Source organism: Bombina bombina, chromosome 5 (assembly GCF_027579735.1).
Source record: "Bombina bombina isolate aBomBom1 chromosome 5, aBomBom1.pri, whole genome shotgun sequence".
NCBI lineage: Eukaryota > Metazoa > Chordata > Amphibia > Anura > Bombinatoridae > Bombina > Bombina bombina.
Window position 1 is genome coordinate 80,218,661 of NC_069503.1, and position 17,500 is coordinate 80,236,160.

Here is a 17,500-nt window from a genome sequence, read left to right on the forward strand (position 1 = left end):
TTGGAAAGGAATGAAAGATATGAATTTCTACGATACTTGGAGATTTATACACCATAACAAAAAAGACTATACTTTCTTCTCTCACCCTAATAAGTCTTACAGTAGACTAGATTACATTCTCACAAATCAGAGTGGCCTCTCCTATATAAATAGATGCGACATCATTCCTACTTTTTGGTCAGACGACTGGTCTGTTCAACTTAAATTCACTTGGCCTAACACTCCCCTCACCCCATACCAGTGGAAACTTGATTTTAGCCTGCTAGAACACCCAGATTCGATCTCCAAGCTAACTAAAACTATAGAGGAATACTTCAACCTTAATACACACTCGATCGATAATTAATACACAATATGGGAGGCGCACAAGTGCGTACTCCGTGGTGAATTAATTAAATAAAAGCATTTCATACACAGACCTATCGTAAATGATACCAAGACTTGACGACTCAATATACTCAGTTAGAACATGCACATAAGAAATCTCCATCAGATGCCAACATACTGAAAAATATTCAAGCAATCCAAGAAGAGTTAGATAACTTTCGGGATATTGAATACCAATCACAATGCAAAAAAAAAAAAATAGTATGTTCTATTTCGAAAACAACAGAGCAGGTAAACTCCTGGCCAGAGCGTTAAAGAAAAAAAGATTTAAATCATACATATATGAACTTCATAATTCTCAGGGGAGACCATTGCAAACCACCCCAGAAATAGTACAGTCCTTCCATAAATACTACACTTCTTTATATAACCTCAAAAAAGATGACCCCACATCAGATTACCTAATCAGAATGACAGACTATATAAAAAAATTCCCACTGCCAATGCTAACCGACAAACAAAAAGAACAAATCAGTAAACAAGTATCTCCTCAAGAAATTCTATCTGCTATCAAAACCTTAAAAATAGGAAAAAGCCCTGGCCCTGATGGCTTTACAGCCAAATATTACCGGACATTTTTGTCCGTCTTAATACCTCATCTTAAAACGATGTTTAATCAAGCAACAGACGATAACCCATTCCCATCTTCAATGCTAGAGGCACAAGTAGTAGTGCTGCCAAAACTGGGCAAATCCCCCAATACTCCTGCTAATTTCCGCCCCATTTCCCTTCTAAACCTCGATATTACACTCTTTGCAAAAATCATAGCCTTTAGAATAAATTCAGTCTTACCCTCACTTATACATACTAAGCAGGCCGGCTTCACGTCCTTAAGAGAAGCTAGAGACAATACCACTAAAATATTAGACCTTATGAAATGTGCATCTAACCAAAAAATCCCTTCCATGTTCCTATCCAAGGCCTTTGATAGGTTAGACTGGTCTTTTTTGAAACATACAATGCACATATTCGGCTTCCCTCGAGAACTAATAGGAAAAATCTTCACCCTCTATAACAACCCACAGGCCAAAATCAAATTGAATGACTCTGTATCCTCCCCTTTTAAAATTACAAATGGAACAAGACAACGTTGTCCCCTTTCACCCCTTCTGTTCGTAATGGCGATGGAAGTGCTTGCCTCACGTATTAGAAATAATATCAATATCCAAGGATTCAATAGCCTATAAGATAACACTATATGCGGACGATATCTTTTTAACACTAACAGAACCAGAAAAATCACTACCCCCTCTGATGCAAACATTACAACTGTATGGAACCTACTCCAATTTTAAGATAAACATCACAAAATCTGAATTGCTGGCCACTCATTTACATTTAGATGTATTAAAAAATATCCAACAACAATTTAGCTTCCACATACAACCCAAAGCCTAAACTACAAGACTATTAAAATTACAATTCAAGCCATTCTTAGTTCTTGGAACCATAAGCCTCTCTCTTGGCTTGGGAAAATTAACGCTGTCAAAATGATCAATCTCCCTAAAATATTATATTTCTTGCAAACCCTCCCGGTGCCCCTTCCGGAACACCTGATATTTTCCTTACAAAAACAGATTAATTCCTTTATATGGTCACACAAACGACCTTGTATTGCCACTTCCACCTTATACCGTCCCAAAGAGATAGAAGGGATTGGAGCCCCTAACTTGTTGCGCTATAGACATGCTGTTTTCTTAACAAGGATTGTGGACTGGTGCAAGCAAGCGATAAACAAGGAGTGGATTCAGTTAGAACAATCACTTTCCGATAATCATTACCTATGCGGGAATTGTTGGATCCCAACGTAAGCTATCAAACACAACACCTAAGATAGTAAATGAAACTTTTAAACAATGGGATAAATTACTTAAGAAATATCCCTCAATTTCCACCATACACTGCCCTCTGACACCGATAAGTAAAAACTCACCGTTTTCTCATTAATATAGGCCACTCATCAAACTTATCCTATTCCTTCCATAAAAAGTTCAATCCCACACCACCTCTTATACAAAGATAAAGAAATACAGTCTCAGCAGGCTATTTGTGATATTCTAGGGATGAATTTCCAAAACTGGTTTAACTACACACAATTGAAACATTATCTATCGACACATCCTTCAAAACCTCAGTTTAAGCGGCAACTCTCAAACTTTGAAACAATATGTCTCCACCCTCAAACCCAAAAAGGAATCTTATCTTTAACATATAAATTACTATAATATATATCTAATTCTTCCCTCCCCACATTCGTGACTAAATGGGAATATGACCTCGAACTCCATATAGATCCATCTGAATGGAATGTTATCTTTCAACAAATGACAAAAGCTTCCTCATCTATTTCAATGACGGAAATGAATATCAAACTGCTAAGCAGGTGGTATTATACACCCACTCGATTACATCACTTATTCCCTGGCACAACTGCCATATGCTGGAGGGGTTGCCAGGAGACAGCAACTTTTACACATTTGGTGGACTTGCCCAATAGTCAAGTCTTATTGGCTCTCCCTCAAACCTGAGATTGAAAAGGCTTTGGGCATATCCCTCCCGTTAACCCCTTGGGTTTTTCTCTTTAACAAATTTCCAAAACTTACATGTAAATTAAAGCAAACACTCCTTACTGTTATGATTAAATTGGCAAAAAAACTAATTCCATTAAATTGGAAAAAAATGAACCTGCCATCTCCTACATCATGGAAAACTAAAGTAACTCACTTTCTCCACTTAGAGAAATATCACTACACACACACCAGGCGAGTGGAAGAATTTCATAATATACTTTTCCTATGGGAAGAATACCTAAACAGTCAGTCATAACTCAATCTCTTCCACATTTTTAATAGTTAACTATATGGTTACTATTTCCATACTCACTCTCTCTAAACCCGATACTTTCAATGAATATGGACAACACAGAGAAATAAAGATAGTCAGGAGGATGTCAATTTATTTACAGATAATTTATTTACTTCTATAGCAGATGTTTGGTTTTCTTAATCTAACCCAATAATAATTGCTAATCTCGAATTTGAAATAATTGTATCCTGATATAATGTAAAAGCTGCCTGTGATAAATCTTGTTTCTTTTTGTATCACGTTGTTTACATGACTGGTATTACATTTCCCACTACGTTTGGGAACTTATTTGTACTTTCAGTTTTATTATCAATAAAGCTTTAAAAACCAAAAAATAAATAAATAAATAATTGTATCATTGCAATATTATTGTAACGATCAATGTTATTTGAATGTTTTTCTTTCATGTTTGAAATTGTACATCTTGGAAATATCTCAATAAAAGATGAAAAAAAAAAGGGACAGTAAACAGCTTGAGATTGTATTATAAACTGACTAATTATTCCTAGGAAAACAACTTTACCATATACTTTCATTGTCTAATAGTATTGTTATATCAATTTGTTCCGATATAGACAAATTGAAATCCTGCGATTGTGCACGCGGTCGTGAGATTTCAATTATGAGATCAGGTAAGGGGGGGTGTACCTATGAAGCAAGGCAAGCCCACCAGACCCTGATCACATCCAGAAAGCGCTGTTGGCTTAGGGACAGCCAAACGACTATGACGTTGATTCTGTCCTAACGGCGCTAAAGCCCAGCGCCGTTTGGACGGAATACAAAGCAATAACGGTGCTAAAAGGTTAATTTTAAATATATGCAGCTTTACAGTCATTTAACATTTTAAATGTATTTGTTTTTACTATTTTCTTATTTTTGAAAATAAAAAATAATAGATGAAGCAATTTATAACAAACACACAACTCTGCAGGTCTGTTACTTTAGAAAAAAGTGTAAAATATTTAATTTTAGGCTTTTCCAAAGTTTGGATTTATCTTAAAAAAAGTTAAAGCAATATGGTTTGTGTACATGTATATAAGTATATATTATATGTATGGGAATAAATGTTATATATCTGCTGCTGGCTTCTTTTAAATACAAAAGGTAATACAATGGCAAATTACAAAAACTCAGTTAGTTGCAGAGTACAGTAATTTATATGTGTAGAATAAAATATAGTCAGAAGAAATATAATTTATGATAGAAAGATTAGAAAAAGAAACATTAGATTATACAGTTAGTGAACAAACAATAAAATGGTTAAAATATTAGTATTGAAATACTCAGCATTGTATTTCATATGTATCTAATAACATGCTAATATTATACATCTGTTTGCAAATAAATTATGTTAAAATAACAATTTCCATCAGTAAAACATAATATAATGCTGTATCCTGATATTTTTTAGGACACAACAGAAACCTCTCTCACATTTAAATAAACAGTTTGTTTCCTCCTTACTTATCCATATGATAATCACACCCTGAAGGGGAGGCAGGGACTCTGTATTCATGTGACATCAGAGGGGACAATAGACATCTATATGAGAACAAAAGTCCAGGTGTGACACTCTCATTGTCTCCCAACTGACAAGTTGTACTCATGTGAGTCACACAGAGAAAGGTGACCATCCCACATTAGTATAAATATCTGTGTAACACTCAGTGATATCACAGGAGGAACCAGAGAGACTTCGTACTTACAACTTACAGAGCTTCTGCTAAACGGTAATGTGCAAATCCTGACATAAATCTTTATTAACAGCCTCACACTGTTGTGTTTTATATAATGATGAGAAAATATTGTTCTGTATTTTGTTATGATAAACATAAAATATTTCACTTCATATAGGAAACTGAGTTTATATAAAAAAAACTCAACTGTATTTAATTTGTTTTCTGTATTTTTCATGCAGTGTTAATGAATATAACATTAAGTTCTTTCATTTAAAAAGCCCAATTTAATACATAATGATTTACAGCAGTTTGTAGCAGAACCAAACCATATGTTCAAGCTTGAGGAGGTCTGTCCAATAATACACTTGTGGGGGCTGTTCCTGTTATCCAATGAGCAACAGATTCTTAAGTATTAGTCAACCAGAATCCTATATTTCTCTATAGGTTTATAATTAACTGTAGAGCCCAGATAAACCATTTTCATTTAATATTAGTCTGAAGCTGCTATTTGCTCCAGTAATAAATATCACTTATGGCTCTGTTGTATCAGTCTTATCACATATACTGATCTAATTATAAATATCTTGTGATCTGCATATTATTTTATTTCTAATGAGGTTATTTTATAATACATTTCTTATTTCTTTTAGCTGGACCTGTTTATCATCAGAACGTTTATCCCACTGATCTGTGACTGATTCTTGTTGTTAGTAAAGACCTTAGTAAGTGTATTCTGCACCTTCACATGATCACAGACTTAAAGGGGCAGTGTCCTGTACATTTGGTTTCCCCTTAAAATAACAAGAAACCCCAAATGTTTTTCATCATTTAAATAGAACATATAATTTTAAACAACTTTCCAACTGATTCTATTATGATATTTTCTTAATTCTATATGCATTCTTTACTGAAGCAACTGAAATGCACTACTGGTAGCTAGCTGAGCACATAAGGTGAGCCAATGGCAAAAGGCTTGTATGTGCCACTAATCAGCAGCTAGCGCACCATAGTGCATTATATGCTTTGACACAAAGGTCCCCAAGGGAATAAAGCAGATTTGATAATAGAAGGAAATTGGAAAGTTGTTTAAATTTGATTCATAAACGTGAAATTGTGACTTTGCTGTCCCTTTAATGTGTTTCTAATGACTTGTTTTACCGGTGTATAAAATAGTATAAAGTGTATAGGAAATTTCACCTTTAGGTTTAGTTTTTATGTAAAATAACTGTTTGCTGTTTGTAATTTATTTTCATTATTAAATTGTACACAGCCTTTTAAATGACCTGAGGCAGCGGCTCCTACTTAGCATATGCAGGAGTTCACATTATATAAAAATATGAGTCTGTTATTGGCTGATAGCTGTCACATGGTACAGGTGCAGAACATTTATCAGAAAACAATCTACTGCTCTTTTAAATTGCATAGTAAGTTTTATTGCATTGTATTTTTATTATGCATCTGTGGTTTTGTAATTCTTTATTTTATGATCCTTTTAAATAGACTGAATTTGCCAAAAGAACATCTCTCATTATATTATCACTCTATGTAAACCAAAAAAAATCTTTCTTTTCTTAACTCTATCCAAGAAAACAATTGAAATTAACATTTTAGAGAACATTATCCGCATGCACCTTGTTTAATGGGTCTATTACTTGTTTTCATTAGTAATTTAGTTTACTATGATGTAGTAATGTTTACATTCTATGGCATGCTTTTTTAATTTGTGATTTACAGGTAAATTTAAAAATAAAAAACTGAAGACATGTTTGAGTATAAAATATAATCTTTTTTATTTAGATGTATTATATTATAAATGAATAAACATTCTTATTTTTCTTTATTCCATTTCTTTTCATGTAGACAAACACGTCAATAGTTCATATCTATCCTTTACTACAGTCTTAGACACCAATGACTATTCACAAACATTGGGGATATCACAGCAGATATTTAAAGAAGATGGTGAATTGGCAGGAAAAGGGCAGCAATCACTATGTACAGAGAGTAATTTAGTCATCAAACAAGAGGACAACATTTATGCCTTATCTAGTGAAATTATTATCCCTGAGGATAAACTACAAATATTTACTGAGTTTTCAAAACATATTAAAGAAAGGAAAAGTCTACAGTCTAGCAAAATGATTCATACAAAGGAGAAACCTTTTCAATGTACAGAGTGTGAGAAAAGCTTTAGATGGAAGTCTCCTCTACTAGAACACTACAGAATTCACACAGGTGAGAAACCACACACATGTACTGAGTGCGGCAAATGTTTTACACAAATTAATCAGCTGAAAACTCATGAAAGGGGCCACACAGGAGAAAAGCCTTTCACATGTACAGAGTGCGGCAAATGTTTTACACTAATGAATTATCTGAAAACTCATAAAAAGATTCACACAGGAGAAAAGCCTTTCACATGTACTGAGTGTGGAAAAAGTTTTACACAAAAGAGTGATCTGAAAAAGCATGAACGGATTCACACAGGAGAAAAGCCTTTCACATGTACAGAGTGTGGAAAAAGTTTTACACAAAAGAGTGATCTGAAAAAGCATGAAAGGATTCATACAGAGGAAAAGCCTTTCACATGTACAGAGTGTGGGAAAAGTTTTACACAAAAGAGTAATCTGAAAAAGCATGAAATGATTCACACAGGAGAAAAGCCTTTTACATGTACAGAATGTGGAAATAGTTTTACACAAATGAGTAGTCTGAAATATCATAAAATGATTCACACAGGAGAAAAGCCTTTCACATGTACAGAGTGTGGAAAAAGTTTTGCAGAAAAAGGTCATCTGAAAACTCATGAAAGGAGTCACACAGGAGAAAAGCCTTTCACGTGTACAGAGTGTGGAAAAATTTTTATGCACATGAGTCATCTGAAGTATCATGAAATGATTCACACAGGAGAAAAGCCTTTCACATGTATAGAGTGTGGAAAATGTTTTACACAAAAGAGGGATCTTAAAAAGCATGAAAAGATTCACACAGGAGAAAAGCCTTTCACATGTACAGAGTGTGGAAAAAGTTTTACAGAAAAAAGTCATCTGAAAACTCATGAAAGGATTCACACAGGAGAAAAGCCTTTCATGTGTACAGAGTGTGGGAAAAGTTTTACACGAATGGGTAATCTGAAAACTCATGAAAGTATTCACACAGGAGAAAAGCCGTTCACATGTAAAGAGTGTGGAAAAAGTTTTACAGAAAAGAGTCATCTGAAAACTCATGAAAGGAGTTACACAGGAGAAAAGCCGTTCACATGTACAGAGTGTGGAAAAAGTTTTCCAGAAAAGAGTCATCTGAAAACTCATGAAATAATTTAAACAGGAGAAAACCTTTTCACATGTACAGAGTGTGGAAAAAGTTTTATACACATGAGTCATCTGAAATATCATGACAGGATTCACACTGGATAAAAGACTTTTGCATATACAGAGTGTGGAAAAAGTTTTACACAAATAAATAGTCTGAAAACACATGAAAGGATTCACACAGGTGAAAACTTTTTCACGTGTACAGAGTGTGGAAAAAGTTTTACATATGAGTACTCTGAAAACTCATGAAAGGATTCACAAGGGAAGCATAATTTATGTTTTTACATAGGGATCCATATGAACACTTGTATAAAAATAGATATGTATAAATATATGCATGTATTTCTATACATATGTATATATGTATTTATATGTGTGTATATATGTATTTACAGACATATATATATATATATATATATATATATATATATATATATATATATATACAGATTAATACATATATACATATATATAGAAATACATAAATATATCTCATTGCATCCTGCATTCGTTCTTGTGCGAGCTGTCAGCTGCTATTTTTTTGTTCAAAATGAGGCTGCATTAAAGTCTATGGGGGAATAAGATCCTGCGTTTGTAACTATACAATGGGGCCTATCTGTCAAGCTCCGAATGGAGCTTGATGCCCTGTGTTTCTGGCGAGCCTACAGGCTCGCCAGAAACAGCCGTTATGATGCAGCGGTCACAAAGACCGCTGCTCCATAACCTGTCCGCCTCCTCTGAGTTTTAATCCATTTTCTAATTTTTTACAATTTGTTTATATATCTTGGTTCACTAGTCCCGATCTAGCCGTGATTATCACCTTTAGCCTATTTGGCGCTCCTATAATTTGTCCTTCACTTTAGTTATTTAATGGTACCTTAGTTAGGAGGTTCCTACATAGTGAGCTTGGTGTTATTCCAGGTGCAGCCGATAACAATTTGTCTATTTTAATTTTAAATATATGCAGCTTTACAATCATTTAACATTTTAAATGTATTTTTTTTTTACTATTTTCTTATTTTTAAAAATAATAAAATAAATGATGAAGCAATTTATAACAAACACACAACTCTGCAGGTCTGTTACTTTAGAAATTAGTGTAAAATATTTAATTTTAGGCTTTTCCAAAGTATGGATTTAACTTTAAAAAAAAAGTTAGAGCAATATGGTTTGTGTACATGTATATAAGTGTATATTATATGTATGGAAATAAATGTTATATATCTGCTGCTGGCTTCTTTTAAATACAAAAGGTAATACAGTGACTAATTACAAAAACTCAGTTAGTTGTAGAGTACAGCAATTTATATGTGTAGAATAAAATATAGTCAGAAAAATAATTATAATTTAGAAAGATTAGAAAAAGAAACATAGATTATACAGTTAGTGAACAAACAATTAAATGGTTAAATTATTAGTATTGAAATACTCAGCATTGTATCTCACATGTATCTAATAACATGCTAATATTATACATCTGTTTGCAACTAAGTTCTGTTAAAATAACAATTTCCATCAATAAAAACATAATATAATGCTGTATCCTGATGTTTTTTAGGACACAACAGAAACATTTCTCACATTTTAAATAAACAGTTTGTTTCCTCCTTACTTATCCATATGATAATCACACCCTGAGGGGGAGGCAGGGACTCTGTATTCATGTGACACCAGAGGGGACAACAGACATCTATATGAGAACAAAAGTCCAGGTGTGACCCTCTCATTGTCTACCAACTGACAAGTTGTACTCATGTGAGTCACACAGAGAAAGGTGACACTACCACATTAGTATAAATATCTGTGTAACACTCAGTGATATCACAGGAGGAACCAGAGAGACTTCATACTTACAGAGCTTCTGCTAAATGGCAATATGCACAACCTGACATAAATCTTTATTAACAGCCTCACACTGTTGTGTTTTATATAATGATGAGAAAATATTCACCTAGATTATAAATTTTGCGTTAGGAGGGGTGCGGTGCTAACAAGCAGTTTTCCCTCACCGCTCACCTACAGACAACACTGGTATTACGGGTTTTTAGAAACCCGGCGTTAGCCGCAGAAAAGTGAGCAGAGAGCAAAATTTTGCTCCACATCTCACCTCAATACCAGCCCTGCTTACGTTAGCGGTGAGCAGGTAAAACATGCTTGTGCACGATTTCCCATAGGAATCAATGGGGGAGAGCCGGCTGAAAAAAAATCTAACACCTGCAAAATAGCAGTGTTCAGCTCCTAACGCAGCCCAATTGATTCCTATGGCGAAATACTTTTATGTCTACACCTAACACCCGAACATGAACCCCAGAGTTTAAACACCCCTAATATTACACTTATTAACCCCTAATCTGCCACCCCCAACATCGCTGACACCTGCTTTATATTATTAACCCCTAATCTGCTGCTCCGGACACCGCCGCCACCTACATTATACTTATTAACCCCTAATCTGCTGCCCCCAACATCGCCGACACCTACATTATATTTATTAACCCCTAATCTACCGCCTCCAATGTCGCCGCCACCTACCTACACTTATTAACCCCTAATCTGCTGCCCCCAACGTTGCCACCACTATAAAAAAGTTCTTAACCCCTAAACATAAGTCTAACCCTAACCCTAACAACCCCTAACTTAAATATAATTTAAATAAATCTAAATAAAATAACAACAATTAACTAAATTATTCCTATTTAAATCTAAATACTTACCTGTAGAATAAACCCTAAGCTAACTACAATATAACTAATAGTTACATTGTAGCTAGCTTAGGATTTATTTTTATTTTACAGAAAACTTTGTATTTATTTATTTTTTTTTTAAAATATTTTTTATTGAGGTTCAAATCAAGGCATACAAACAGTATTTGTCAATAAGTGATACAACCAGAAACATAAATTCACTGTGTACAACCAGAATAAACAGAAAAGTATATCAGATATTCATATGACAAATTACACATGCACTACAATGGATAGTTACCTAATAGACTATATACCCTCTAGGTGACAGATGAGGCCACTCTTGGACCTCTCAATATTGCAGTGAATGCAAAATAATAGTGGGTAATCTCAGATAAAGAGACCACTCTTGTGCCCAGATAGTAAACCTCATTTTATGTTTATATAACCTATCTACAGTTCAAACATGTAATATATGTTATAATACACATATGACTAGTAATATTATACCAGGTTTGAAGGATTCCCCATGCTAAAGTGAACCAGCCACTCAAGGGCCGCAAAATGCTGCGTGATAATAGAAGGGGGAGTATGGGGACCGAAAATAAAGGGGTCGCTTGTGGACCCATTATCTAGGATTAGCCAACATAGATGGGAAGGAACCATCTTAGGGGTATTGAAACGTATCCAAATGAAACAGAGATTTGGATGCAGTATCTCTAACAGGTTCATAAGAAACGCATACAATGAGGGCACAAATGAGCTTCTAAATCTACAAAGTGGAAAATTCGCAATGCATATACAAAAGTACTGTAATATTTCTAAAGTCCATTAACCAAAAAAGATAGCTAAGTGGTGAAGCAGTGCAACACAGTATATAATCTTGCCTACGTGTAGTTGTCTACTGGTACTGCTACTATAAGGGTAAAATTAGGCAATAAGAACATATGTAGAGAATTGTAATATTCTATTGCTATACTGTACCATACCTTCTGGGTTATAGAGGTTTGCGACTAAATGGGGATAGCAATTAACTAAACTATGACCATTGTGAGATAGGAGTACATCGTCTGACTGTGCATGAACTAAGTAGTAAGTAGTAGTAAGTAGCCTATGTTGCGAATATAGGGTAGTCCACTGAGCTGCAAAACATAGAGTTATATAATCTGAATTTTCCAAGCAGCCATTAAGATTACTGTAAAGTTAGTAAAAGGGTTGTAACAGTAGAAAATGTCCAGAATCTATAACAAGTGTAACTTAGGTTAAGTGGAAATAAAGCTTAAACTGGACGGTAACTATTATGGGTACACCAAATAGCGTCTGTCTGTGTGGGAGCTTACTCCAATAGCAGGTATATTTCAATGAAAACAAAGTAGAAGACATCTTACAATATGGGCATAAGATGACACACCAGTCTGTTAACAGTATACACAGTGGTGTTGGATGACACTGGCAGACATTAGAGGCACTAAATATAAAGATAACCAGGTGTATTATTATAACATGGGATATTAACTTCCCACATCTGACTTACCCTAGACTGGATGTGGTCAAGGCATGAACTATACTGTGCCTGTTGCAAATTAACAGTATTACCTCTAACTGTGTGCAAACCCACTCCATTCAAAGAAGCATATCACGTTTAACTGTTAGAAACAGTATTATATACTTCCAGCCGGCCATTAGGGTTACTGTATGTAAGCATAAAATGGGTAAATATAGTAGTGTAACATATCTACTGCTCTTAACAAGTGTTAACTAAGATTAAACAGTGAGCTGGGCTATTTAACACATAACAGTCTACTAAGGAAGGCAGACAAAAATGTACAATAACATATAGAAAGGTGTCAGACAAGAAGTCCTCATGAGTACCACAGCATAAATATCTATTACAGCATTTGTGCTACAGGAAATGTCACTGCGAAATTAAAGCAGATTCATAAGCAGGGCTGCAGAGCTTCAGACCTCCGCAGCCCACTCCCTGGCGTGTGTCATGTAAAGGGCTCCACTGGTTAGAGTTCTGTGCGTAAGGAACAAATGTTCCGTGTCAATTCAGTTCAGTTCAGTCTGCCGCTCCAGAGATAACGCAGCATATTAAAGGGGACTTCCGCTGCAGTCTGCATTAGTGGGAAAAACTAGTATAGGTATAAACCCTAAGCATAATAAAAAAAATTCCCCAGCACACAGAAGTGTAGATTGATTTTAGCAGCGGAGTCTCAGATTTAACTGTCCATCATCAGATATCAGTTGTAATATCGCTGGATATGAAACAAACATTGAGCAACAAGTTCTCAATACATAGCAAGCTATTGCTCTCTTTAAAGTGTTATTATGTGTGGTATTACCTCTTCATCCTAGGTCTAATATCTCACTTTAGCCCACACCTTGTCTAATAGTACCGCCGCCATTAACTGATAGGAAACACAAACAGTTGAGCATATCTGTAACTGCAAGCTGCGAAATCTCTCCTCACACATCAATGAAACAACGTCTCAAGCCGGTGTTTCAATCTGCCTAGGTCCGTATTAGGAGGTAATCAGTCCGGGTACAACTAACAGTCATCCTATCCCAACTCGTGGGCCATCCGAGGAGGGGACCACCTCATACAGCAAAACGGCAGGCGCCCAAGGCGCACTTTGCATTACCCTGCTCCATTGCCGACATCTTAGATCTATTTTCACAACCAACAGTTGCACTGTGTCACCACAAATTGCCCTCTTAGCTAGCCCCTTCTCATCAGTAACAGCCCGGAGCTGTGGTTCCTTAAGGGCAGGATCACTCTTCTGTATGGCAGGCCCCTCACATTCCAAGTCAGGCGTCTCAAAGAAATGCGCATCCAGGTCAGGAGAAACATCCCAGATCACATAACCATTCTCTATGCTAGGTCCAGCCATGCTCTTCGCCTGTACCTCGTTCAGTGCAGCACAGTTATGGTCGTGCACTGTAAGAATACCAATCACCTCACTCCTCAGAATTAGCTCAAATCTTTTAACCTGAAGATCCAGCTTGCGCTGCAGATCTTCACCCCATGCTACCACGTCCACCATGTTAGTAGCGGTGTCTGGGTTCTCTAAATCTCCCATTAATAGTCATGAACCATCAGAGAAATGGATGTAGAACAAAGGTGTATAGCAATAATCGTATCTATGTACGTTTTGACCCAGAGGTCTGGGGGGGGAATACATGTGGCAGCCCCAGTCACGCCGTTCACTATCTGCAAGTCAATGAGGGCCTTGATCGCAGAAGCTGTTGTGCGTGGCTCACTTGAAGAACATAGGTCAGGGTGTCAATTTTCTGCTCCTGAGCTATCGATGTAGTAAGTGAACAATTGTAGCTTCCAAGTATAACAGTCCCAGCAAAATAAATCTTCCTAGGTGCAGCTAAAAAAGCACAATTAATGAAATATTAATGAAATATATGCAGGAGCTTCACCAAGACACGTCCTGCCGCTCCAAGCATAGGCTCCGCCCCAACTTTGTATTTATTTTAACTAGGTAGAATAGTTATTAAAGCGTTATTAACTATTTAATAGCTACTTAGTTAAAATAAAGACACATTTACCTGAAAAATAAAACCTAACATAAGTTACATTTACATCTAACACTACACTATAATTAAATTAATCCCCTAAATGAACTACAATTAAATACAATTAAATACAATTATCTAAAGTATGAAACCCCCACTAAATTACATAAAATAAAATAATTACAAGTTTTTTAAACTAATTACATCTAATCTAATCCCCCTAATAAAATAAAAAAGCCTCACAAAATAATAAAAAGCCCTAAACTATGCTAAATTACAAATAGCCCTTAAAAGGGCCTTTTGCGGGGCATTGCCCCAAAGTAATCATCTCTTTTACCTGTAAAAAAAAATACAATACCCCCCAACATTAAAACCCACCACCCATGCACCCAACCCTACTCTAAAACCCACCCAATACCCCCTTAATAAAACCTAACACTAACCCCTTGAAGATCACCCTACCTTGAGAAGTCTTCACCCAAGCGGGCTGAAGTCCTCAACGCAATCAGCCAATAGGATTGAGCTTGCATTCTATTGGCTGATCCAATCTTTTTCCTACCTTAATTCTGATTGGCTGATAGAATTCTATAATCTATTCTATAATCTTCAATGACGTCATTTAAAGGAACCTTCATTTTTCAGATGAACTTCGTTTGAACTGTTGGATGTCTTGAAGATGGAGCCGTTCCGCGCCGGATGGATGAAGATAGAAGATGCCACCTGGATGAAGACTTCTGCCCGTCTGGAGGACCTCTTCTTCCCGGCTTGGATGAAGACTTCTGCCCGTCTGGAGGACCACTTTGCCCGGCTTCGTTGAGGACTTCGGCCCGGTTGGGTGAAGACTTCTCAAGGTAGGGTGATCTTCAAGGTGTTATTGTTAGGTTTTATTAAGGGGGTATTGAGTGGGTTTTAGAGTAGGGTTGGGTGTGTGAGTGGTGGGTTTTAATGTTGGGGGGTATTGTACTTTTTTTACAGGTAAAAGAGCTGATTACTTTGGGGCAATGCCCCGAAAAAGACCCTTTTAAGGGCTATTTGTAATTTAGTATAGGGTGGGGCTTTTTATTATTTTGGGGGCATTTTTATTTTATTAGGGGGAAACGCGTCGTGTGTGGCAGTGTAACAGTGTGATATTTTGATCTACACTTAAAACTTTCAGTAACTGTTCAAATATAACCCGGGTTATTTTATTATATTCAGGAATCAACAAAAATAATTTCACAACAATTATTCTGGGAACTGAGGTCGGAAGGACTATTGTATACCCACTTAAGACTCCCCCCTGCGTGCAAAAGCACTAAGTGCAGGGTTCTCTTTTTTGGGGAAATTTACAGCTGAGAATAGCAGATAAATTGGCTTTCCCTTTCACCGGAATACTACAGGTGACGTCAGATGCCGAGAACACTACAGAGTTACCCGCTCAAGGAAAATACCAAGCGCGAGTGAGCCAACAGCATCATAACAAGAAAGGGTAACCTACCATATATGTGTATGGAAAACACAACCTTCAACTTATAATAAATAGAGGTACACTCTCTGTCATTCAGTGTTATATGAAAGCGGTGTCTTCGATGCTTGGAAATTTTCTCTCAACGCCAACGTTGTATAAATTGCCGCTCTCTTTATTTTGCATATCAACTTCCGTTGTATTCATCTGACATCTGTCTTTTTACACAAGTTGTGAACTTTTTCTCACTTGAACAGACTGTAACAAATTGTGAACTTTTCTTCTTTGAACAGACTGTAACAAGTAACGAACAAAATAGAGAAATTGTCTCTTTACATAAGTGTCTGCAATCGGAAGGCTTCACCTGTATTACTGATCTTATGTTAGCACCTTATGATAATATATATGTAATAGGATTCTTTTTAGAATAATCTATAAATCAGCTTAGTACTATCCACACTTTTTGTTTTTAAAAATTATCTTGTATTTTAGACTGTTAAGTATATTTGTTACAGGGAGACGTCCCTTTTATTAATTGGAATAATCCTTTTTTATTTTAATAAATGTTTGATATATGATCAATTTGGTTGATACATGTTTTTAGTGTTGATATCTTTGGATTCTAGCACCTTCCCTTAAACCCTCTTTTCTTATCTAAGTGTATTCTGCACCTTCAGCTGCTGCTGTTTGTCACATGATCACAGACTTAAAGGGACAGTGTCCTGTACATTTGGTTTACCCTTAAAATAACAAGAAACCCCAAATGTTTTTCATCATTTAAATAGAACATATCATTTTAAACAACTGTCCAACAGACCTCTATTATGATATCTTCTTCTTTCTCTAGGTATCCTTTTCTAAAGCAGCAGCAATGCACTACTGGGAGCTAGCTGAACACATAAGGTGAGCCAATGACAAGAGGCTTGTATGTGTCACTAATCAGCAGCTAGCGCACCATAGTGCATTATAAGCTTAGTTACAAAGGTCCCCAACAGAATAAAGCCAATTTGATAATAGAAGGAAATTGGAAAGTTGTTTAAATTTGAATAATAAAAGGTTAATTGTGACTTTGCTGTCCCTTTAATGTGTTTCTAATGACTTGTTTTACCGGTGTATAAAATAGTGTAAAGTGCATGGGAAATTTCATCATTAGCTTTATTTTTTATATAAAATAGCTGTTTGCTGTTTGTAATTTATTTTCATTATTAAATTGTACACAGCCTTTAAATGACCTGAGGCTCCGGCTCCTACTTAGCATATGCAGGAATTCCCATTATATTAAAATATGAGTCTGTTATTGGCTGATAGCTGTCACATGGTACAGGTGCAGAACTACATTTATCAGAAAACAATCTATTGCTCTTTTAAAAATCATACGCCTAGATTTAGAGTTCTGCGGCCAAAGGGATGCGTAGCTAACGCTGGCTTTTTTCTGGCCGCACCTTTTAAATACCGCTAGTATTGAGAGTTCACAGAATGGCTGCGTTAGGCTCCAAAAAAGGAGCGTAGAGCATATTTAACGCAACTTCAACTCTCGATACCAGCGGTGCTTACGGACGTGGCCAGCTTCAAAAACGTGCTTGTGCACGATTCCCCAAT

The 17,500-nt window shown here is 35.9% G+C and overlaps 1 protein-coding gene across 1 annotated transcript in view; it reads left to right on the forward strand.

Moving 5' to 3' along the window:
* The window catches only part of LOC128661332 (uncharacterized), a 34,265-nt gene extending 25,918 nt beyond the window's left edge, over nt 1-8,347 (forward strand). The window contains 1 exon segment of the mRNA XM_053715598.1: nt 7,154-8,347. Within this exon segment, the coding sequence (XP_053571573.1) occupies nt 7,154-8,347 (1,194 nt within the window).
* Nucleotides 8,348-17,500: the final 9,153 nt, after the last annotated feature.